Raw genomic sequence first — 25,628 nt, 5'->3', positions numbered from 1 at the left:
GCCGACGGCATTGCCCTCGGCGTAGACCTGCCCAATTTTTTTTTTTTGTTTTCAGCAGTTTAGTTTGCACCGTTCCAGCAGTTCAGTTTGCATAATACAGCAGTTCACACATACAAATTCATCCAAATTCACCATAATTCACATAAATAGCATGAGATCCACATAGTAGCATACATGGTGCACATAATGCATACAAGAGGAGAGTGCCATGTCATCCAAATACATAGTAGTAGCAAGCAAACCCTAGTTCTAAGCTGACTAGCGGAGGAAGGACCCGGGCGGGGTGTGTCCGCCCACATCGTTGGCGAAACGAGCAGCCCGGGGTTGCGCTCCGGTAGAAGCTGCAGAAGAACCACCTGGAGAAGGACCGGTAGCACGCCCAGGAGAAGTCGACGGAGAGGCACCGGGAGTAGTCCCAGGAGTAGTCGACGGAGAGGCACCAGCAGAACGCCCAGGAGACCGACCACCTTCATGAACCGGTGTGACCTCGCGCCCACCCGGCGATGCCTGGTTCCCGGACCATCCCGTTCCCTACGTGTTCCCTACATGTTAGCAACTTGCGAGACAAAGGAAAGTGGTAACTACCGGTTTGGCAAAGAACTTACCTCCGGTGTGGATCCGTAGTAAGTCGCAGCGAAAGCTTCCTTCGATGGCATGATAGGCATGTCCCCCGCCACGGTAACTCGAGCCGGTGGCGGTGTACCAGTAGACATAGAGATCATCATTTCCTGCAAGATAGGTTACAAGTTAGGCTTTGCAGAAATAAAGCATCAAACTGAGACTTGTCATCTACTTGCGCGAGAAGAAAGATTCAGACTTACTGATATATACGACATATAGGCCGTATTCTGCCTATTCCACTGGGCAGCGGCCTGCTGATACGCTTCATTGCAGGCTTCGAAGGCCGCCTCGAAGTCAGGCTACAATTTCAGAAACAATGAATCTCGTAAACACTTAGCCATGTAGGAAGGAAAACCGGAAAGAGGATGAAAATGAGGAAAACTTACATCGTAGGCGGGTGGACGAGCAGGCCGTGGACGAGGCTGGGGGTTGTCGGCGGTGAGGGTATGCTTGAGACGCGTGTAGCTCGTGGAGTGGGTAGGCTTGACCGCCTTATTCAGAAAGGGGAAACGGCCATGCGGACGCCCGTGCCCCGACAGGACCAACGACTCCTCGTCGACCGGAATGCTCAAGGGGTCATCCACCTCGGGGTGACGAGACTTGACCATGTCGCAGTAGTCCTCCTTGGCGGCCTTGGCATTGCCGTAGTACTGTGGCTGAGGCAATGCGGGATTGGGCTTCTGCTTCGTCCGCATCATGTCATATATCTGGGCATCATGAAGCACCACCCCAGGTGGTGCCTCGGCCACCTGCATCGCGAAAAGAAAAGTTAAGCGTACCACAAATGAGACATGGCGGGAAATGAATGAAGGTCGTTCCATGTATATACATACCTTTTTCCCCTTGAAGCGGGTGTAGTCGCGGTTTCCCGCGCAGTGTGTGCCACCGGTGCCTCGGTTCTCCATGTTACGCCTCGACACGGCTGCAAACTCCTCATCCTGCCTGAGCCACCTCGCCCTAATCAGCTCCTCCCATGCCTCCCTATGCTGCTCGGCCCACTCGGGACAAACCTGAAAACGCAATACTCAGCTCAAGATAATTCAATGAAAACTTAGCAGCAATGTAGAATCTCATTGACATTTTACTCACCGACATGTACTCCTCAATGGTCATTGCCCATTCCTCCGTAGGCTGGTTACCAACATAGTACTCCTTCTTGACCCTCTTACCCTTGTTAGCCCAGAAGGCACTAGCGCTGGTGAACTTTTGGTTGTACCACTGCTGCGGTGTCAACCTCTCGCAAGCGCCACGCAAAGTGAGACGCGCCTGCGTATCATGCTCCGGGTCCACACGATAGAAGCACTTCAATCATGCATAAATCAGTTGTGAAAGTCATGAGTTAGCACATTAGGGTCATCAACTATGAACGGTGCTCGAGAAATATATGCCTTACCCAGAACTTGGTGGTCACAGCCTCAGCAGCTGTCGCGAAGCCTACGGCAGGGGCATCCTCATAGTCCGCCCAAGTAGTGGCTAGCTTCGTCGGGCCACCGGGGACCGTGCTAAGGGGAGTGTATCTGCCGGGCCAGAACTTCTTAATCAGAGCCCCAAGCAAGCTGTTAGGCATGCGGGGGGGGCTTGGCATCCCATGTCCAGTTGCTGCAAATAAATCACACATTAGTACACATGCCAAATTGTTTATTATGCCCAAGATGAAAATACATGTTCGAAATTTCTGAAGTAGTACACTTACTCATCGCTCGAAGGAATGATAAGGGCCTTGTCATCATGGGTCTTCGGCTCCTTCCTCGCATCGGGGACTCTAGCTTCTCCACGAAGCTTCAAGGGCTTCGGCGCACCTTCACCCTCCATGACCTCCAACTCAGCCCTAGAGTCCGACTCGTGTGTAGACTCCGTCTCCATCTCCACCTCCCCACTAGACGGACCCTCAAGGTACAACTCAGGAGCCACATCGCCAGAAGCGGAGGGTGGCTCGTCGAAGTCCATGTGTACCCCGCCGCCACCTCGTCCTCCACCTCGTCCTCCTCGTCCTCGTCCTCGACCTCCACCTCGTCCTCCTCGTCCTCGTCCTCCATCGGTACCATCGGCGTAACGCGGATTTTGCACCGGGGCTCGATCACTCCGTCTAGGCACTCTAGGAATATTCCTCTTCACCTACGCCAGCGTCTTAAGCAAGCTCTCGGAGTCTGCCTTGCCGCTGCTCATATTGTTCAGTCACCTGCATTGAGAAGAATAAAACAGTTAAGCACAAAGACATATTATATGAAGATACTAAGAATAAAAGGCACAATGCAATTAAGAAGCATGTTGACATAATAAAATGAAGATACTAAGAATAAAAGGCACAATGCAATTAAGAAGCATGTTGACATAATAAAATGAAGATACTAAGAATAAAAGGCACAATGCAATTAAGAAGCATGTTGACAAATAAATACTAAGAATAAAAGACCCTCACCAGCCATCATCGCTCTCACGCTCACTCTCATACTCCATCTCTTTTTCTTTCTCTTTCTCTGGCCCACTATCACTATCACTATCTTGTGAGTACAAAGTTGAAGGGTCGACGGGTGGAGGCTCATCATAATTGTCATTCGCCTCAAGTAACTTCTCGAGCATAGATATGTCCTTTAGATCCACCACTGACTCACCACGAGTTTCTGCATCGTTCCCGAGGTCCTCTTGAACAAACAGTTCTAAAATATATTCCCCGAAGTCCTGTTCCTCTTGATAGAAAATCCCCTCGTATGTCACGGGGTCAATGTTGTTGTAATCATCCTCAGAGGGAATCGGTAGGTTACCATGTGGCGATACCTGGAAGACGACTTCCCAACCCTTGAGTTCCGCTTTCTGGCATGGGTAGGGCAAATAATAAACTTGCTTGGCTTGGTGAGCCACAACAAAGACATCGGCTCCGCTATAGGTGGTTGAAGGCTTAACTTCAACTAACCCAATGGACTTATCACTTCTCTGTCCACCTATTGGGTCGAACCAATGACACTTGAACACGACGATATTGAGTTGCACGTTCGTACGATTGAATGTCAACTCGTATACACTTTGTAACCTTCCGTAGTAATCAAAGTTGTTGGCTCCTTTGGTGAAGACCCCAGTATTTATCGTTTTGGGATTCGCCCGGCCCTTCTGGTGCGTCTCTGTGGAAGCGAAACCCATTCACATCATACTTCTCATACTTGGTCACCTCACGGCTACAACCTTGGGAAACACATTTCAACTCATCTATCATATCAACGTTTCTCTCACGGCCCTACAAGAACATTTCAAATTTGTTGTGTGCATTAGTTACGTGTAATAAGAGGGACAAGTCACATGTTGCAATGTAAGAGGAAAGGTTAGAAATTACTTTTTCCATGAACCATGTCACAAAGTTTTTATTAATTCCGGGAGCACCGTCTTTCAGTAGAGTGTCCATCTCCGAGGTTTCGGGCAATTCATCATACGGCCACATTTCATCCGTGAATTCGCTGAAAGGAGAAAATAAGCATTAGACCGAGACGAGGTTACTAGCTGCAAAGTAATTTGTTCACCATTTTACCTTACGAATGGGATCACTTCCTCCATGTTCATAAGCACATATAGCATTATACAATCCTTCTCTTCGTTCTCCAATTTATATTTTGTTCCTTTACCAGCCTTGCCACCGGGGAATTGGAATAGTTTTAGCTTGGGGTCATTCTCGGGCACGTCGACATTGTAACGAGTGACCGGGTTATGCTGAGTGGGAACATCATCGGGATAGTACGTTGTCGCGGCATCTGCCATCTCCCGAAGGCATATTGCCTCAGCTATGCATGCTTCAATCTTGGCCTTGTTTCCGATTATCTTTCGAATATACTTAAACTCTCTCTCAATACGTAATCGCCAACGAAACTGCACCGGACCACCCAAGAGTGCCTCGTTGGCGAGGTGCACAATGAGATATGCCATCGGAGTAAAGAAGCCTGGCGGAAATATCATCTCCAAATTGCATAGCAACTCCGACCTTGTATGTTGTAGCTTTGCAATAACCTTGGGACATATCCGCTTAGCACGTAGCGTGCGGAAGAAATGGCTCAACCGCGCAAGCACTCGCGCACTTTCTCGGGGATATACCCTCGAAGCATCACCGGCATGAGCCGCTGAATCCATATATGATAGTCGTGACTCTTGAGCCCGGTGACTTTTCCCGTCGAAAGATTAACTCCCTTACTCATATTCGAGCAATAACCATCCGGGAACATCACGACGTATTTGAGCCACCTGAATGCCTCCTTCTTTTGGATGGAATCAAGGCAGAAGTTGGCATGCGGCTTGAACCAATTCTTTTGACGGCCAATAGGACGCTTCATGTGTAATTTTTCCCTATCACAGAGGATCTCAATATCGACTCTAGCCTTGACATTATCCTTTGACTTCCCGGGAATGTTCAGGCATGTGTGAAAGACGGACTCCGCGACATTCTTTACAGTGTGCATCACATCGATGTTATGGGGAAGTTCGAGGTCCTTGTAATACTCGAGCTTCGTTAAAGCCGCCTCGTGAGTCCAGTTGTGCGTTACACCATATCCCTCAAATTGATGGCCAGTTGGCGTCGCTGCCGGCACGAGAGCACGTAGCTCGGCTTCAACAAGTGTACCATCAAACTTCGGCACATCTTTTTTTTCATGCACAACTTTGCCCTTCTTGAAGTTCTTTTTGTCTTCTCTAAACGGATGCCTCCTTTTGAGGAACTGTCGATTCGTGTCAAACGCAACATACTTGCGACCCTTCTGTAGCCAAAGGAACTCAAGCCGATGCCTGCACACTGGGCATGGCCACTTACCAGCTGTACACCATCCACATGTTAGGGCGTACCCGGGCATGTCATGCATGGTATACTGCAACCAAACTCTCATGTAGAAGTTTGTCTTCGATGCTCGGTCGTACGTCAATGTCCCGTGGTGCCAAGAGTGGTTCAAATCTTTCACAATCAGCTGCATGTAGACACTCAAATTCTTCCCCGGGTAATGAGGGCCTGGAATGATCAGCGACAGAAACATGGTCTTCCTCGTCATTAGGACTCCGGGAGGGAGATTGAGCGGAATAACAAACACGGGCCAGCAACTGTAATTGGCATTGGACATACCATATGGATTGAAGCCATCTGTTGCTATCGCAATTCTGACATTCCGAGCCTCGGCTGCCTTAAGGCGGTGTTTTGTATCGAAGTTCTTCCATGCCGTACCATCGGATGGATGTCCCATCTTCAACTTCTTGTTTTCGTCCACGAATCTCTTCCCATACTTGTGCCACGTCATCTGTTTGGCTGTCTCCTCGTGCATGTAAAGCCGCTGGATTCTTTTTATGAATGGGAGATATCGAAGAATCGACTTTGCGGTGCTTGACTGCCTCACCTGACCATCCTTTCCCGTTACCTCTTCATACCTAGACTGCTTACAGATGGGACAGTACTTGTCCTCCGCATACTGTCTCCAAAATAGAACGCAGCCTTTCGGACAACAGTCTATCCTTTGATAATCCATGTTGAGGTCCTTCATCATTCTCCTCGTCGCGTGCAGGCTTTGAGGCAGACAATGATCTTTGGGCAACATGTTACCAGTTGTTTTCAGACTTGCTTCAAAGCCCTCACGGGTGGTGTTGTACCGGGTCTTGTCGGCTAGACATTGGGAGATGGCATCGAGCTGAGAAATCGCGGCGCCCTCATACAGAGGCCTCTTAGCCGCGGCAATCATATCATAGAAGGCCTTCGCGGTTGGCTCTGGTTCCTCCGGTTCTGGCGGCGCCTCCGGTTCTGGCGGCGCCTCCGGTTCTGGAGGTGGCGAATCCGGGACATCGGCATGGACGAGATCATCTAGAAAGTCTCTAATTCCATCGTACGCATTGCCATTGAGCCGCTGCCGCATCACCTCACCTCTGTCACGTTCGCGCTCATCAAAGTCGATTTCCGTGACGTACCCATGCATATACCCATATTGCAGAAGGTGTCTATACATTTCATCCTTCCCACGACGTTGACGCTTCACGCAGCGAACACAGGGGCAAAGTGCCCGAACCAGCCCCTTTGTACCACGCGCTAACTCATTCACTAGAAAATGGGTCTTCCTTATCCACTCATCTGTTTTCTCAGTCGCACTAACACGCTCATTGTACATCCATCCATTATCAGCCATCCTCTGCTTTATTGGGAGCCAAACCACAGACATAGCATTTATATCAAATAGGAAATTAAATGCATCATATTTTTATTTATTTTACCGGGCGAAACACATGCATCAACCTACATCTCTACTAGGTGGGCTCCTAGCAGCCGCCGGATCCGTAGTTGGCTACGTTCTCCATGCTCTACCCCGGTCCAAGTCAGAATTTCGGCAGCACCTCCCCGCTGCTCTCCCGATACACATCTCGGCAAAAAGCCGAGAGGATGTGCATCCGGAGAACAACGGGGAGGCGCCGCCGAAATCCTGACTCGGACCGGAGTAGAACATGGAAAACGTAGACAACTACGCATCCGCCGACTGTCCCGTAAATGCCGCAAGCGTTACGGTTCAAAATATGCGGACCACTAATGCATATTTATCCGCGTAACGCTCGCGGACGGGAAGTGACACCTAGGTTACGCAACTGGACTTGGAAAATGAATCTAGTGACATAAGAAAATGCGGAGAAGGGGAGGCGATGTTTTAGCTCACCCTCGGCTGTAGAGGAAGTAGTCCAACAACCGAGTGTCGATGTCGGCGACCGTCGAGAAGTGCGTCAAGATCCCGGATCGTCACGCCGGGGTGCTCATGACGAGGCGGTCACCACATGGCCTATTATAAATTCACATTATTAGAACAAATTCCACATTCACATTTCCAATTTCTATTTCTATTTCTATTTGCAATTTCTATTTCTGTTTGCAATTTCTATTTCAATTTCATTTCTATTTCACATTTGCAATTTCCATTTCATTTCTATTTGCAATTTCATTTTCTATTACTATTTCTTTCTTTCTATTTCATATCAATTACACAATTTAATTTCTATTTCTATTAATTACAACAACTAAACCTAATGCAAAAATAAAAAAAGAGGACCCTTACCGTGATGGCGACGGCAGGCCGGGGCGCGAGGAGGAGGCCGACCAGGGGACGGCGGGCCGGGCGCGAGGAGGAGGAGGAGAGCGGCGCGAGGGGGCAGGGGAGAGGAGGCCGGCGGCGGGATAGGGGAGAGGAGGGCGGGGGATGGGAGGAGGGGGTCCGGGGTGGGGCGGGGCAGCGGGTGGGCGGTGGGAGAGGGGAGAGGAGGGCGGGGCAGGGGCGGCGGGCGGCCGGGGCGGGAGGGGCAGCGGGCGGCCGGCGGCGGGGCGGCCGGCGACGGCGAGGGGCGGGCGCGGGCGGCAAAGAGGCTGGCGGCGGGGCGAGTTTGGGCGCAGAGGCTGGCGGGGCGAGTTTGGGCGTTTAGGGTTGGGAGCTGGTCTGGCTCGACCAGCTCCCATGTAACGGTGCGGCGCGGGCACCATATGCCGACGGCCGGCTATATGCCGAGGGTGGCCGTCAGCATAGAGTTTTTTTCTATTTTTTTATTTTTTCTCTTATTTTTCTGTTATTTTTTCTCTCTTATTTTTTTTGGAATACAAAATTGACCAAATTTCTTAGGAACCGGGTGATTAGAATAGTTTATCAAAAGTTATACACCTCAAATTTAGAAGCTACATAAACTTATGAACGAATGCATCTTAGATATTGAATTCCATGTGTTTGTACCAAATTGCTACCACCACTACACAAGGTACAACTGAATGGAGATAAAAGAAACATCTATCATCAGGTGTTGTCAAGGGTTAAGCATAGATCCGATGCTCGATTTCCGACGAAACCCTAGTTCTGTTGACCACGCGGTCTACCCCTTTGACTGCATCCCATCGGGGGTCCCCCGGTGGGCATATGCCTCCATTTGAGCTTGGTTAGGTCATAGGTACATGTCGAAACAAGGATCATCCCATATGATCTCAAGTTTCTCTCCGGTTCAACTCCGAGGGAGTTCCCCTATACATGCAGAACCGCCTAAGTGTAGGAACCCCCGTCCGAGAAGCCGGACACACCGGGGGGGTAGCCTTGGATATAAAACCATCTCAAATCACTTTTGTGCATTCCATGTGGACACACACAAGTTTTGGGGCCATTCCCTACATCTGATGCTCGATTTCCGACGAAACCCTAGTTCTGTTGACCGCGCGGTCTAACCCTTTGACTGCATCCCATCGGGGCTCCCCCGGTGGGCATATGCCTCCATTTGAGCTTGGTTAGGTCATAGGTACATGTGGAAACAAGGATCATCCCATATGATCTCAAGTTTCTCTCCGGTTCAACTCCGAGGGAGTTCCCCCTATACATGCAGACCGCCTAAGTGTAGGAACCCCGTCCGAGAAGCCGACACACCTGGGGGTAGCCTTGGATATAAAACCATCTCAAATCACTTTTGTGCATTCCATGTGGACACACACAAGTTTTGGGGCCATTCCCTACATCCGATGCTCGATTTCTGACGAAACCCTAGTTCTGTTGACCGGGCGGTCTACCCCTTTGACTGCATCCCATCGGGGGTCCCCCGGTGGGCATATGCCTCCATTTGAGCTTGGTTAGGTCATAGGTACATTTGGAAACAAGGATCATCCCATATGATCTCAAGTTTCTCTCCGGTTCAACTCCGAGGGAGTTCCCCCCTATATATGCAGAATCTGCCTAAGTGTAGGAACCCCCTGTCCGAGAAGCCGGACACACCTGGGGGGGTAGCCTTGGATATAAAACCATCTCAAATCACTTTTGTGCATTCCATGTGGACACACACAAGTTTTGGGGCCATTCCCTACATCCGATGCTCGATTTCTGACGAAACCCTAGTTCTCGTTGACCGCGCGGTCTACCCCTTTGATCGCATCCCATCGGGGCTCCCCGGTGGGCATATGCCTCCATTTGAGCTTGGTTAGGTCATAGGTACATGTGGAAACAAGGATCATCCCATATGATCTCAAGTTTCTCTCCGGTTCAACTCCGAGGAGTTCCCCCTATACATGCGTAACCGCCTAAGTGTAGGAACCCCCGTCCGAGAAGCCGACACACACGGGGGGGTAGCCTTGGATATAAAACCATCTCAAATCACTTTTGTGCATTCCATGTGGACACACACAAGTTTTGGGGCCATTCCCTACATCCGATGCTCGATTTCCGACGAAACCCTAGTTACGTTGACCGCGCGGTCTACCCCTTTGATCGCATCCCATCGGGGGTCCCCGGTGGGCATATGCCTCCATTTGAGCTTGGTTAGGTCATAGGTACATTTGGAAACAAGGATCATCCCATATGATCTCAAGTTTCTCTCCGGTTCAACTCCGAGGAGTTCCCCCTATACATGCGTAATCCGCCTAAGTGTAGGAACCCCCTGACCGAGAAGCCGGACTGACCTGGGTGGTTAGCCTTGGATATAAAACCATCTCAAATCACTTTTGTGCATTCCATGTGGACACACACAAGTTTTGGGGCCATTCCCTAGATCCGATGCTCGATTTCCGACGAAACCCTAGTTCTGTTGACCGCGCGGTCTACCCCTTCGACTGCATCCCATCGGGGCTCCCCCGGTGGGCATATGCCTCCATTTGAGCTTGGTTAGGTCATAGGTACATGTGGAAACAAGGATCATCCCATATGATCTCAAGTTTCTCTCCGGTTCAACTCCGAGGGAGTTCCCCCCTATACATGCGAGACCGCCTAAGTGTAGGAACCCCCTGTCCGAGAAGCCGGACACACCTGGGGGGGGGTAGCCTTGGATATAAAACCATCTCAAATCACTTTTGTGCATTCCATGTGGACACACACAAGTTTTGGGGCCATTCCCTACATCAGATGCTCGATTTCCGACGAAACCCTAGTTCTGTTGACCGCGCGGTCTACCCCTTTGACTGCATCCCATCGGGGCTCCCCCGGTGGGCATATGCCTCCATTTGAGCTTGGTTAGGTCATAGGTACATGTGGAAACAAGGATCATCCCATATGATCTCAAGTTTCTCTCCGGTTCAACTCCGAGGGAGTTCCCCCCTATACATGCAGAATCTGCCTAAGTGTAGGAACCCCCTGTCCGAGAAGCCGGACACACCTGGGGGGGTAGCCTTGGATATAAAACCATCTCAAATCACTTTTGTGCATTCCATGTGGACACACACAAGTTTTGGGGCCATTCCCTACATATGATGCTCGATTTCCGACGAAACCCTAGTTCTGTTGACCGCGCGGTCTACCCCTTTGACTGCATCCCATCGGGGGTCCCCCGGTGGGCATATGCCTCCATTTGAGCTTGGTTAGGTCATAGGTACATTTCGAAACAAGGATCATCCCATATGATCTCAAGTTTCTCTCCGGTTCAACTCCGAGGGAGTTCCCCCCTATACATGCAGAAATTGCCTAAGTGTAGGAACCCCCTGTCCGAGAAGCCGGACACACCTGGGGGGTAGCCTTGGATATAAAACCATCTCAAATCACTTTTGTGCATTCCATGTGGATACACACAAGTTTTGGGGCCATTCCCTAGATCCGATGCTCGATTTTCGACGAAACCCTAGTTCTGTTGACCGCGCGGTCTACCCCTTTGACTGCATCCCATCGGGGGTCCCCCGGTGGGCATATGCCTCCATTTGAGCTTGGTTAGGTCATAGGTACATGTGGAAACAAGGATCATCCCATATGATCTCAAGTTTCTCTCCGGTTCACCTCCGAGGGAGTTCCCCCTATACATGCGAGACCGCCTAAGTGTAGTAACCCCCTGTCCGAGAAGCCGGACACACCTGGGGGGGTAGCCTTGGATATAAAACCATCTCAAATCACTTTTGTGCATTTCATGTGGACACACACAAGTTTTGGGGCCATTCCCTAGATCCGATGCTCGATTTCCGACGAAACCCTAGTTCTGTTGACCGCGCGGTCTACCCCTTTGACTGCATCCCATCGGGGGTCCCCCGGTGGGCATATGCCTCCATTTGAGCTTGGTTAGGTCATAGGTACATGTGGAAACAAGGATCATCACATATGATCTCAAGTTTCTCTCCGGTTCACCTCCGAGGGAGTTCCCCTATACATGCAGACCGCCTAAGTGTAGTAACCCCTCTGTCCGAGAAGCCGGACACACTGGGGGTAGCCTTGGATATAAAACCATCTCAAATCACTTTTGTGCATTCCATGTGGACACACACAAGTTTTGGGGCCATTCCCTATATCCAATGCTCTATTTACGACGAAACCCTAGTTACGTTGACCGCGCGGTCTACCCCTTTGATCGTATCCCATCGGGGTCCCCGGTGGGCATATGCCTCCATTTGAGCTTGGTTAGGTCATAGGTACATGTGGAAACAAGGATCATCACATATGATCTCAAGTTTCTCTCCGGTTCACCTCCGAGGGAGTTCCCCCTATACATGCAGACCCGCCTAAGTGTAGTAACCCCTGTCCGAGAAGCCGGACACACCTGGGGGGGTAGCCTTGGATATAAAACCATCTCAAATCACTTTTGTGCATTCCATGTGGACACACACAAGTTTTGGGGCCATTCCCTAGATCCGATGCTCGATTTCCGACGAAACCCAAGTTCTATTGACCGCGCGGTCTACCCCTTTGACTGCATCCCATCGGGGGTCCCCCGGTGGGCATATGCCTCCATTTGAGCTTGGTTAGGTCATAGGTACATGTGGAAACAAGGATTATCACATATGATCTCAAGTTTCTCTCCGGTTCACCTCCGAGAGAGTTCCCCACTATACATGCAGAATCTGCCTAAGTGTAGGAACCCCCTGTCCGAGAAGCCGGACACACCTGGGGGGGTAGCCTTGGATATAAAACCATCTCAAATCACTTTTGTGCATTCCATGTGGATACACACAAGTTTTTGGGCCATTCCCTAGATCCGATGCTCGATTTCCGACGAAGACCTAGTTCTGTTGACCGCGCGGTCTACCCCTTTGACTGCATCCCATCGGGGGGCCCCCGGTGGGAATATGCCTCCATTTGAGCTTGGTTAGGTCATAGGTACATGTGGAAACAAGGATCATCCCATATGATCTCAAGTTTCTCTCCGGTTCACCTCCAAGGGAGTTCCCCCCTATACATGCAGAATCTGACTAAATGTAGGAACCCCCTGTCCGAGAAGCCGGACACACCTGGGGGGTAGCCTTGGATATAAAACCATCTCAAATCACTTTTGTGCATTCCATGTGGACACACACAAGTTTTGGGGCCATTCCCTAGATCCGATGCTCGATTTCCGACGAAACCCTAGTTCTGTTGACCGCCCGGTCTACCCCTTTGACTGCATCCCATCGGGGGTCCCCCGGTGGGCATATGCCTCCATTTGAGCTTGGTTAGGGCATAGGTACATGAGGACACAAGGATCATCACAGATGATCTCAAGTTTCTCTCCGGTTCACCTCCGAGGAGTTCCCCCTATACATGCAGACCGCCTAAGTGTAGTAACCCCCGTCCGAGAAGCCGGACACACTTGGGGGTAGCCTTGGATATAAAACCATCTCAAATCACTTTTGTGCATTCCATGTGGACACACACAAGTTTTGGGGCCATTCCCTAGATCCGATGCTCGATTTCCGATGAAACCCTAGTTCTGTTGACCGCGCGGTCTACCCCTTTGACTGCATCCCATCGGGGGTCCCCCGGTGGGCATATGCCTCCATTTGAGCTTGGTTAGGTCATAGGTACATGGGAAAACAAGGATCATCCCATATGATCCCAAGTTTCTCTCCGGTTCAACTCCGAGGGAGTTCCCCCCTATACATGCAGAATCTGCCTAAGTGTAGGAACCCCCTGTCCGAGAAGCCGGACACACCTGGGGGGTAGCCTTGGATATAGAACCATCTCAAATCACTTTTGTGCATTCCATGTGGACACACACAAGTTTTGGGGCCATTCCCTAGATCCGATGCTCGATTTCCGATGAAACCCTAGTTCTGTTGACCGCGCGGTCTACCCCTTTGACTGCATCCCATCGGGGGTCCCCCGGTGGGCATATGCCTCCATTTGAGCTTGGTTAGGTCATAGGTACATGTGGAAACAAGGATCATCCCATATGATCCCAAGTTTCTCTCCGGTTCAACTCCGAGGGAGTTCCCTCCTATACATGCAGAATCTGCCTAAGTGTAGGAACCCCCTGTCCGAGAAGCCGGACACACCTGGGGGGGTAGCCTTGGATATAAAACCATCTCAAATTAACTTTGTGCATGCCATGTGGACACACACAAGTTTTGGGGCCATTCCCTAGATCCGATGCTCGATTTCCGATGAAACCCTAGTTCTGTTGACCGCGCGGTCTACCCCTTTGACTGCATCCCATCGGGGGTCCCCCGGTGGGAATATGCCTCCATTTGAGCTTGGTTAGGTCATAGGTACATTTGGAAACAAGGATCATCCCATATGATCCCAAGTTTCTCTCCGGTTCAACTCCGAGGGAGTTCCCCCCTATACATGCAGAATCTGCCTAAGTGTAGGAACCCCCTGTCCGAGAAGCCGGACACACCTGGGAGGGTAGCCTTGGATATAAAACCATCTCAAATCACTTTTGTGCATTCCATGTGGACACACACAAGTTTTGGGGCCATTCCCTAGATCCGATGCTCGATTTCCGATGAAACCCTAGTTACGTTGACCGCGCGGTCTACCCCTTTGATCGCATCCCATCGGGGTCCCCCGGTGGGCATATGCCTCCATTTGAGCTTGGTTAGGTCATAGGTACATGTGGAAACAAGGATCATCCCATATGATCTCAAGTTTCTCTCCGGTTCACCTCCGCCCTGCTACTTCTCTCCCGCCCTTTTTTCCCGCTCACCCTTTCCCACTGCTTCTCCCCCGCCCTTTTTTCCCGCCATGATTTCCCGCCAAGTTTTCCCGCCCACCCTTTCCCGCTCATTCTCTCCCGCCAAGTTTTCCCGCCCACCCTTTCCCGCCCATTCTCTCCCGCCAAGTTTTCCCGCCGTTTCAGCCCCTCGTCGGCCTATATATAGCCATGTCTTCTCCACTAACAAAGACCAGCAACATTTCTCCCCTCATCACTTCTCTCATCCAACAGCACCACAAAATCCTCTGAGCTGAGCTGCCGCTGAGATGGCTCCTCGTCGCCGTAGCAACACGGGCTTCATCGGCGTTTGCCTGCGGCCTGCGGGACATTTCGCGGCTGAAATCACCGCCGGTAGTACGCGTGTGTGGCTCGGCACCTTCTACACGAAGGAGGCTGCTGCCCGCGCATACGACGTTGCGGCTTGGAGGTTTGGCCGGTCGCGCCACGAAATGAACTTCCCGGAGGTCAGGTCTCTGACGGAAGCTCAGAGTCTCTCTACTGAGCCGCTACTTCGCTCACAGGGTGAAGCGCGGCGGTACAGGTCTGGCCAGCGGCGGATTGATACCACCGAGGCGGACGAGCAGTTCATGGCACAGTGGCGCAGAGACCATCCCGGAGCCGTCGAGGCAGAGAGCGCGCATTACGGAAGGACAAGCAGACGTACAGGAGAGAGAGGAGGGCGGGAAAGCGGCAGAGGAAGGCTGCGGTTGAAGCAGAGTACGCCAAAGGAGAGGCGTCGACATGGGGGGAGGATGATGAACGGTGGTCGTGGATCTTCACAACCACCGCTTCAGAGGACACCCCCAGCGAGGACGAAGATTTCGACTTCTCTGATTAATATGTGTGTGTGTCGAGTCCGTGTGTCTAGCGTTAAGTGCTTTATTCGTGTGTGGGTGTAGTTCTTTAAATGTTTTGGTTTGTGTGTGCGTCTAGTTCTTTAAGTGTTTTGGTTCCTGTGTGGGTGTAGTTCTTTAAGTGTGTTGGTTCCTGTGTGTGGGTGTAGTTCTTTAAGTGTTTCAGTTCATGTGTGGGTCTAGTACTTTAAGCGCTTTGGTATGTGTGTGGGTCTAGTTATTTAAGTGTTTTGTATCGTGTCTGGGTCTTAAGTTCTTAAATGTATCACTTTTCTCTCCAGTTCACCTCCGAGGGAGTTCCCCCCTATACATCCAGAATCTGCCTAAGTGTAGGAACCCCCTGTCCGAGAAGCCGGACACACCTTGGGGGGTATCCTTGGATATAAAACCATCTCAAATCACTTTTGTGCATGCCATGTGGGCACACACAAGTTTTCTAGCGATTCCGACGCTCCGGTGGTCTGTTACTTGGAAAACCCTAGGGCGGGGACCCCACACATCTACCCCTATAGCTTTCTCCGTGCGAGGGTTTACCAGTGGACTTTTTTATTTATTTTGCTTTGTTTAGGACATATGTACATGGAAACCATAGGTTGGGCATACTTTACCATAAAATAGGCTCCGTTCGAGCCATGGCGGGGGTTTCCACATACGGATCCCGGATTTTACCAACTGGTAGCCCATTATGCGGAAATCGTCAACGCCGGGTACATCCAAGGTTAGCCAAACCTTACATCACACTTGTACATGTATGTTAGGGGCAGAAGCAAGTTTTCCAACAATTCTGACGCTCCGGTGATCTGTTTCTTGGGAAACCCTAGGGCGGGACCCCTAGGGTTAGGGTTTTACCAAGTGATCTGTTAGGGTTATAGTTAGGGTTAGCAATGTATGTGGAAACCCTAGGGTTAGGGTTAGAGTTAGGGTTAGGGTTAGGGTTAGAGTTAGCAATGTATGTGGAAACCCTAGGGTTAGGGTTAGGGCTAGAGTTAGGGTTACGGTTAGGGTTAGAGTTAGGGTTAGAGTTAGGGTTACAGTTAGGGTTAGGGTTAGGGTTCGGGAAACCGTAGGGCGGGGACCCCGCGGATCTACCCATATGTACATCGATAGCAAATGTTGGGCCTAGTGGCTCCGGTTGATCCGTCTGCGAAGAGCGTCACCCATGGGACCTACATATGCCATCTACGAATTCTAAAAAAATAGAACCATTTTTTACATAATTCATACTAGTAAATAAATAATAGAAACATATTATAAAGTAATATGAGAGAGGGAAAAAAATAAAAAAAATCCTATATGCCGAGGGTGGCCGTCGGCATAGGGTGTCCATGCCCTATGCCGAGGGTGGCCGTCGGCGTCTGACTGACGCCGTGAGCGGGCGACGACGGCGCGGGCTGGGCCAGAGGCGATGCCGGTGCTACGCCGAGGGCCAAGGTGACGCCGACGGCTGCCCTCGGCGTAGCCTCCTCTACGCCGACGGTATGTGTACGCCGACGGTCGGCTTCCTGAGCTGCCCCGGCGAGGCCGTACGCCGACGGCCCCGATAAAAAGCCGTCGGCGTACAGTTTGGCCGTCGGCGTCTAGCTCCATTCCTGTAGTGATTGCTTTGCAATTGGTCGATGTCATATCTCTGCTCAAATGCATTCATTAGGGCATGTACAATAGTAGAGAAGACAGTCCACATTATCTAGAGAAAACATTAAATAAAAATGGTAAAATGTGTTATCTCCTATTATTATCTTTATAAATTAATTAGTTTTAGTGGGAAATTGTGTTGACATGGAATACACATGGTAGCATTCTCTTATTTTTTTAGGAGATCGTCTCTTAGGTAAAGGAAGATAATTTTTTTTCATTCTCTCTTCTCTAACTAAGCAAAAAATCCAACGCGCCAAGCATAATAAAAAGCTTACATCATTCCATTGTACATGCCAAAACAGCTTCGGAAAAGTTAATAAACAAGCATTCCCCACACATCCTAGCAGCCCCTGACCCAACCCATCCATGCTCCATAAGACCAACCCCGCTGCGACAACTAAATTCCGTTGAATTACCTAGATCTGTATAAAAGAACAAGTCTTTGGTGTAGTAGTCCAGGAATTTACGGCATTGCCTAAAAAATGAATTGACAACATACTGTAACTGTCGTGACGAACTCTGATACAGTATCATATATCACCGATCGCTGTAATTCGTATCGGTATTCCTGATGTTAATATATTTCTTATTGAAAAAAATCGTATACGTATATGAGATGCCGTCCACCTTCCTCTGCCACTGTCAATCATCTTGTTCCATAGAGCGAATAGTCGTTCACCTTCACCTGTTCGGTTTGAGAGTCGCGTTCACCTTTTCACCAATCCAGCCAACGAAAGAAGCTCCTCCACCATCCATCAGGCATCAACGTTACACCGCAAACTTTTTTGGGCAAGTGCAAGTGCAACACCTGTCCAACATGAGACTAGCTACAGAGTACGTGAAGTACAGTTTACATGCATATCCTTGTCAGCCAGCTAGCTAGCTACACGTTCGCCATTTTCGCAGAGCGAAGTAGCTAGTCACATTCACCTTTAACAGAAACAGCCGAGATGAAAACGAGAAAGCTTTCCTCTCCATCAACATCGCCGCGCAAACCACACGGATCGACCAATTTACCGCTCTCGCGCTGCTCGATCCGCTCTGGTCAGGGTCAAACTAAATCACATCATCCGTTTCACATTCTATCCGAGCGCAGAAAGATTACCGGCCGGCTGCCTTACCTATATCAGTATGTATCAGTATATGGTTTCACACCTAATTCATACCTGATCACGTATGTACGTAGCTTCAGTAAAACATTGTTGATTCGAGATGGATCGATGCCACGAAGCTTGTACTGTATAAAACTTGGAGTAACCTGTATGCATTCATACCGAAACTGGTCCAGTCCGCCGACCCAACCCATCCATGCTCGATCCGACCAACCCGACGCCACGACTAAATTTCGTTGCGTCACGCTAGCCCGTAAAATAAGAGGCGGGTGCACCCGTTCGAATACTCATATTGCCCTCTTTTCTCCATTAATCAGTTTTGAATCAGCTATTACTGGCGCTGTTAGAGATTATAAAGCTGGCGCATATTCCAAAGTCGTAAATACCGATGTAATAAAATTTATATATTGTAAAATATATATGTTCTACTTGAGTCGCACTATTTGACCTAGGGTGCACAATAGCTATTCTACACTCACCATGTATCTTTTAAACCGTAAATATTTTTTACGTTACGTAAATTTTGCCTTACTTCGAGTAGAACATAAGAAAAAAAGTAGAGATGGCAAACAAAAAATATTTACATGAAGTACAGAAATACGACATAAAATGCGTATTTTTGATGTATTTTACACTGTAGTGACTCATACATTGAGTTTCTTATGTCGATTTTTTTTGTTGTGAGCCAATATGAACGTAATTATTTGTATACAACAACATAATATTATGGATGTAACAATGTAAACTATGTTGGGTGCAAAATAATGTTTTGCACCCAGAGAGTCAAATAGCATTTCTATGTTCTACTTTCTAATAGTAATGTAATTTTTATGATGTACAATTTATTTTATATTTATCAAATTAATTAATGGTTTAGGGATATACGTAGGCCTTATAATTCCTAATGAAAGAAGCGTGTGTAGTGGAAGGATTCACAGCACTGCCAAAGCAACAAATTGACACCACACTGTAGCTGTCATGACAAACTCAGATATCACACATACATGCATCGATCCGTCTCTATCTCCATTTTGTCTTTTATTTTCTTCTTTTGGGCGTGTTTTTTTGTTATTGACGAGCATTTTCTTTGGTTTCTAGACTCGGCGACCTACAGAAGTAGTATATTAATAATATAGCGGGACGATTTCCAAGAATAGTACAGGAAAGAACTATTCTTTTGTGCAGTCGAAGAATTCACAGCATTGCCTAAACAATGAATTGACAACACACGGCGGTAACTGTCGTGACGGACTCAGATATCACATATACATGCACCGATCGCTGTAATACGTACATACTACATGAGATGCCGTCCTGCCACTGCCATCCATCCATCCAGCTGCTTCTTCTTCTTCCATGGAGCGAATAGTCGCTCACCTTCACTAGTTTAGTTTGAGCGAGTCACGTTCACCAATCCAGCCAACGAAAAAAAGCTTCGCCACCATCAGGCATCAACGTCACCACTCAGCAGGCAAACCACCCAGATTAAATTAACGCGCGCAACGGCCGCGTCGCTCAGGCCTGCAGGTCAAATCATCACGCTCCCATGACGACGTCCGTACCCCATCCGACCAACCACACGGCGCGCGACGATCGGTCCACACCACACCAGCTGCCCCGTTATATATACCCCTCCAGATCTTGTCAACTCCATCATCCATCAATTCCACCATTCCTGATCCCATCAAGCTCCTTCAGAAACACAAGAACGCGAGAAACATCCACCTTCCAACAAAGAAAACCAGCTGCAACACCACCATGAGGGCGATGCTGTTCGGCTGCTTCGCCCCGCGCGGCGCCGTCGTCGACCCAGCGGCGGTGGGGAACGACGACGGGACCACCCCCGCCGCCGCCAAGAAGTCGCCGTGCACCAAAACCAAGCCCAAGAAGCGGTCCATGCGGCGGGTGCAGAGCTCCACGGCGCGCCTGCGCACCCTCCCCGTCGACGACCTCTCCCGGACCCTCGCCTCCTCCGGGATGCACGCCTTCACCTACGCCGAGCTCCGGCTCGCCACCCGCAACTTCGCCGCCACCAACAAGGTCGGCGAGGGCGGGTTCGGCCCCGTCTACAAGGGCTTCCTCGACGACAGGATCGTGCCGGGGATCGAGCCCCAGCACGTCGCCGTGAAGGCCCTGGACGCCGACGGGCCCCAGGGACACCGCGAGTGGCTGGCGGAGGTGGTCTACCTCGGCATGCAGCTCACCCACCCGCACCTCGTCAAGCTCGTCGGGTACTGCATCGAGGACCACCACCGGATGCTCGTCTACGAGTTCATGGCACGACGAAGCCTCGAGGACCACCTCTTCCAGAGTAAGAACAGAGTTCTTGTTCCTTGATTTAATCACGGTTAGGTTTTTCATAGATGGATGCTAATTTCAGATGATTTCTGTTGTGCAGATGTGCTGTCGACCTTGCCGTGGGCGACGAGGCTCAAGATCGCGGTGGGGGCGGCCAAGGGGCTGTCCTTCCTGCACGAGGCCGAGACGCCGGTCATCTACAGGGACTTCAAGGCCTCCAACATCCTGCTCGAATCGGTCAGTACCTACTACCTACCTACCAGCTCCATTATTCCCTTCATAGTATATACTTGTATACGCACGCACGACTATAGATATGGTGAACCGTTTCCATGTATATCCTACGAACAGGCAAGCACGTTTCAGACTAGCTATAGTTGGCAAATCCCTGTCGGTTTCTGTTATTATACACTATACTACGGGACTAAATCTTCCGTAATGCCGGCCAACAAACCATTGCGATTTTAAAACTAGCTACTTACCAAAAGCAGCTAGCATAGAATCGGTTTATCGCTCACACCGAGTCAGGATATGTCCCTGTCACGATTAGCAGGTATGTTGAGAATACAAAATTGGTTGTTGGCTTAATTCTCCTAGATCAGGTTATATTAGCGCCGTCTGGAAACTACAAGTGTACTGTATGACATAGTCGCTCATGTCTAAATCAGTTGCCTAGTCAACTAACCACCTTGCTTGACACACTAGCTAGTTAACAACGCGAAAATGTCAAAAACAAAACAGTTCGGTACACTTCCACTATCAGCAAAGCAAATAAGAATTGTGCATGAACATCATGTTAAACACGCGCACACGCCGGCATCAGATTCTTTTCAAACACGAAATCAGCGTGCGTAATCAGTATATACACGTTGATGTGATCTCGACTAACTGTGATGCTTGCGTATTGCAGGACTACACGGCGAAGCTGTCGGACTTCGGGCTGGCGAAGGAGGGGCCGGTGGGCGAGGAGACGCACGTCTCCACCGCCGTCATGGGCACCCATGGATACGCGGCGCCGGAGTACATCCTCACGGGCCACCTCACGGCCAAGAGCGACGTCTACAGCTACGGCGTCGTCCTCCTCGAGCTGCTCACGGGCCGCCGCAGCGTCGACAAGCGCCGCAAGGGGAGGGAGCAGAACCTGGTGGACTGGGCGCGCCCCTACCTGCGGCGGCCGGACAGGCTGCACCGCGTGATGGACCCGAGCCTGGAGGGCAGCTACTCGGAGGAGGCGGCGGCCAAGGCCGCCATGGTGGCGTACAACTGCCTGCGCAGCGTGCCCAGGACGCGCCCCACCATGTGCGAGGTCGTCGACGCCCTCGAGCCGCTGCTCAGCATGCGCGACGGCCTGGGCGTCGGCACCTTCGTCTACACCGCGCCGCCGGTCGACGTCGTCCCTGATACGTCCGAGGCTGACAAGGAAAACGGCCGTGGCGGCGGCGAGGCGACGGCCATGAAGAAAATGGCCGTGCAGAGGGTCGGCAGGCACCGGCCGTACGCGAGCTCGGTGGCCGGAAGCGAGGGCGCCGGCTCGCCCAGGCAGAGCAGGGACAGAGGGGCGTAGGAGCAGTGCACGCTTTTATTTCAGTAAGCGCGCGCGTTCTTACTTTTTGTGTCCAAATCGTTCAAACTGTACATATAGTGCCAAGCAGCAAGTGTAAACGTGTACTATGTTCGTTGATTCTTTTCTTGGTGATGTTAATTCTTCGTCACAAGAGCAAAAGGTACGTGTTACTAGTTTTTTAGGGGCAAAGAACTCTTGTTTTGTATCTTGCTATGGTGAATTGGTGATAGTATTCTCGATTCCCATGATTTGTTATCTGCGATGTGTCTTTTTAACGGAACATCAGCAGCAACAAGACCTTATTGTCACGCAGAGCCATGAAGAAACCGACTCAAAAACACTGTTAAAAAAAACAAGTTCTTGGTAAATTATGAACTGTTTGGTAGCCTAGACTGGCTGGCAAGTTCATTGTGCCTTCGGAACGAGCCACGGATTCTGCCATCCGTTTGGTTACTCGCGAAGGGGTTTTCTTTTGCCGCTGGAGATTTCGTTAGAGGTTGTTTAGTAGCTCAATTTAAAGGCTATGGAGCAACCCAATACCACGAGCCACATGTTTAGTTGCCACCAGAAATATGAGTCTGGTTACCTCTTCTTTGTTGTGGTGAGGTTACCAGGCATAGTTGAATAGTACAGAAGGAAATAACATTGCAACAGTCAAGATTCAGACACAAGTACTACGATGATAGGTCATGGACACACGGGACCAAGTTTCGGACACAACTACACTGATGATAGTTCAACGACACACAAGTTTCGGACACAACTTAAACGACCTTAGTTCATCGACACGAGCAAGACATAAAAAGACAACTTCAAACTTCTTCTTCCATGACGACCAACCTGGTGGTATCTCCGTGGTCCGTGCACTTGGTCATGACCTTAGTGGATGTGAAGTCGAAGATGATGACTATGTAGATTCTCGGGGCCTCCTTGTGGAATGTCAGGACCTGGCCAACATGCAGTTTATGGGCAACGGCAAAGCTTCCTGGCAAGGGGCTCCTCGGCAATGCCCACCATGATGGGCATAGGGTTGACGGAATCCTGCATGTTAGCACGAGACATCGGATACCAGACGAACAAAAGGCGAGATTTACCCAGGTTTGGAGCCCTCGATGAGGTAAAACCCTTACTGTTGGTTGTCTGATCTTGATTTATCGATGAATAAGGGTTACAATGGGGCAGCCGATGGACTGCGTTGTGGTGAACTCGCCGGAAGGCAAGGTTTCTAGGGTTTGGTGTATGCGGGATTGTGTTGGTTGAATCGGTGTCCTCCGGCATGCCCTCTCCTGGCCTTTATATAAGAGGCCAGGTCCCGAGAGTCCTGCTCGGATTCAACTAGGTTACAATGAGATCTGATCTATCCTTTATGTATTCGACGTTTCCTTGCCTTGTCCATCAAGAATCCATCTCCTTCTACCTTTCCTCCATCGCAACTGATGTATTGATCCATCTTGGGTTGCGGTGATCTTCATGGATCCCTTGTTGGGCCAAAGGAGGTAGGCCAATGTTGGGTACCCGAAGGGTAATGCCCACATCACTTCCCACCCGTGATCGATGATCGCCCTATTTTCATGGAACTTGGTGGTCATCCTCCAGCTGCACCCAGTGTTGTGACAACGGTGATCTTCCCGGGGATGGGTCCGATACATTCCACGAACTTCGTAGGAATTGGGAGAAGCCCATGGTCCGGTTTAAGATGATGTGGAGGAAGCTCTCTTGACCCACATCCTCGTGGAAGTGGACGACGTTAGCCTTCCTTCCTCAAGGCCTCTTGCTAGGACCCTCACCGGCAACCTCCACCGGTGTGCCAAGGTCGATATGAGCATGCAGAAGAAACATAAATGTATCATACACCTATAGTGCAATCAACAATGTCAACAATTAGCATCAACATGCATCATAGGCTCACATCAAGAATGAACACAAGAAAGCCTCATATATAGGGTCACACAGAATGCAAAGAGACTGTCCACATACCAAGTCTAGTCTATATGCAATGTGCTTGCACATAGGACTAGATTTACTAAGAGTACCTTTCCTTGCATTGTGCCACATTGCAATCATTGGCCAATGAACACATAACAAAGAACGCATTATAGAAGAAAACATGTAAGGTCTCATAACACAAATCCCAGTGAACCCCACAATTAATGCTATTCAACCAAGCACAATGCAAAAGGAGGAGTGCTTGTGCATTGTGCAAGGTTGGATAGCACCACCGTGGTGTTATTAGCTTTCCACGTTTAATCACCCTCCATGTAGGGCAAATCACAATCAAGCAATTAATGTGCCTCATATTAACCATATGGCGGCATGAATGATTCTTTCTGTCCAAGTGATGTGCATAGTCATGTGTAACTATACAATGCTCAAGGTCAGAAAATATCATTATGCCACCAAATATGTGACCATATGTAATATCCCAGGTAATGGGGTTACAAAAATAGAGGAAACAGATGTGTGCATTGCATTCATGCATAGAAAATCTGGGGAATTTTCGCGCTTTAAAGTAAAACAGTCACAGTAACTGAAGTTTCACTTGACCTTGGTGGAATTGAAGTAGCTCATCAAGTCAAGCACTATAAACCTCAATGTGACTTTGCTAAAACTTTGTTTTGGGTAGAGATAATTTGATCTAAGGGATTAGATCAAATGGAATTAAAATCAACACAAGAACTTATTAATCAAGGATCAACTACTTTATCTTATTAAAGATCACAACATGATATTCCTTGCCATAACATATGAACATCCATTCAATTGGAAATCAAGCAACAATAATTGGAGAAACTATTCTTCACTTATCTTCTCCATGTCTCAAACTAATCTATGATCCTTCCATGAACCTCATGGTATTCATTCTACTTTAATCTTGGAAGCAAGACAAGGAGTTCCAACTAAGAAATATATATTCTTCTCTATTCCATATTATCATATTTCAAACCTAGAGAGGTGAGAGTTCTATTATAATTATTAGAAAAGCAATAACAAACCTTGAGCTAAACCTTGGATATACATCCAAGTATTCAAATCATCATCTCTAAGAGAAACCCTAGGATATTATTCAAGACATTTCCTAGAGAGAGAACCCATTTATGTTAAACATGGATATTGGTGACCACATCATTATCTCTGGAGAATAACCTTAGGTTAGCATTGAAGTCCTTCCCAAATGAGAGAGAACATTCATATCAATCCAAGATTTACCTATTTAAGAATAAATGACAACCTTTGAACTAAAGTATTAGGTTGTAAACCATTTTCCCTTGGAATGGTGAGATAACCTAATACCACATGGAATAATACCATATCTATGAATTGATAAAGTAAGGAGGAGATTAATTCAACCAAGATAACCAAGTGGAGTTTTAGACTTGATACCTATTGAGATATTGTGAATACACCATAAACCCAAGAATAAACCATTCCTTTATAAGAGAGCCCAAGCTATGGTGTTACACTTAAGTAGTTGAGGCAGCACTTGAATGTGAGGGAGAGAACTATCCATATACCAGATGATTATATCATCATTGATCAAGTAGAACCCTAACATAATATCTCAGGCATTCTCCTGGGATATATACTTTAGAGGCAACCATAGTAGGCCCATCCTAGAAAGTGAAATAGAAGTACTATACCCTAGTTGATCAAGACAATGCTTGATCATGGAAGTGAGAAACCTATTTAATGAGAGATAACTTAGGAAGCCAAACCTTG

General features: G+C 49.0%; 2 protein-coding genes across 2 annotated transcripts; one reads left to right on the top strand and one right to left on the bottom strand.

Moving 5' to 3' along the window:
* Nucleotides 1-785: 785 nt before the first annotated feature.
* On the bottom strand, nt 786-2,520 carry LOC127309934 (uncharacterized). Its single transcript, XM_071822470.1, has 6 exons — nt 2,315-2,520; nt 2,015-2,220; nt 1,711-1,923; nt 1,455-1,631; nt 1,008-1,370; nt 786-920 (listed from the first exon to the last, which is right to left on the bottom strand). Exons 1-6 carry the CDS (start codon nt 2,373-2,375, stop codon nt 786-788), a joined length of 1,155 nt encoding a protein of 384 aa, XP_071678571.1. The 5' UTR covers nt 2,376-2,520.
* Nucleotides 2,521-19,689: 17,169 nt separating this feature from the next.
* LOC127305748 (serine/threonine-protein kinase RIPK) lies at nt 19,690-22,154 on the top strand. The gene is made up of 3 exons (XM_051336278.2): nt 19,690-20,360; nt 20,448-20,584; nt 21,258-22,154. The coding sequence occupies exons 1-3, from the start codon at nt 19,808-19,810 to the stop codon at nt 21,909-21,911; spliced, it is 1,344 nt and encodes a 447-aa protein (XP_051192238.1). The 5' UTR covers nt 19,690-19,807; the 3' UTR covers nt 21,912-22,154.
* Nucleotides 22,155-25,628: the final 3,474 nt, after the last annotated feature.

Source organism: Lolium perenne, chromosome 6 (assembly GCF_019359855.2).
Source record: "Lolium perenne isolate Kyuss_39 chromosome 6, Kyuss_2.0, whole genome shotgun sequence".
In the NCBI taxonomy this organism is placed as follows: Eukaryota; Viridiplantae; Streptophyta; class Magnoliopsida; order Poales; family Poaceae; genus Lolium; species Lolium perenne.
Note: the sequence above shows the minus strand (reverse complement) of the source record. Positions and strands in the feature narration are given on the sequence as shown.

What these genes read in the sequence shown, in the direction of transcription:
- LOC127309934 (XM_071822470.1), bottom strand. Translation starts at nt 2,375, where the DNA reads ATGCGAGGAAGGAGCCGAAGACCCATGATGACAAGGCCCTTATCATTC. An exon ending in ATCATTCCTTCGAGCGATGA is followed by an intron (nt 2,221 to 2,314) that starts GTAAGTGTACTA and finishes ATTTATTTGCAG; the next exon opens with CAACTGGACATGGGATGCCA. An exon ending in CTCGTCCACCCGCCTACGAT is followed by an intron (nt 921 to 1,007) that starts GTAAGTTTTCCT and finishes CTGAAATTGTAG; the next exon opens with CCTGACTTCGAGGCGGCCTT.
- LOC127305748 (XM_051336278.2), top strand. Translation starts at nt 19,808, where the DNA reads ATGAGGGCGATGCTGTTCGGCTGCTTCGCCCCGCGCGGCGCCGTCGTC. An exon ending in CGAGGACCACCTCTTCCAGA is followed by an intron (nt 20,361 to 20,447) that starts GTAAGAACAGAG and finishes TCTGTTGTGCAG; the next exon opens with ATGTGCTGTCGACCTTGCCG. An exon ending in CCAACATCCTGCTCGAATCG is followed by an intron (nt 20,585 to 21,257) that starts GTCAGTACCTAC and finishes TGCGTATTGCAG; the next exon opens with GACTACACGGCGAAGCTGTC.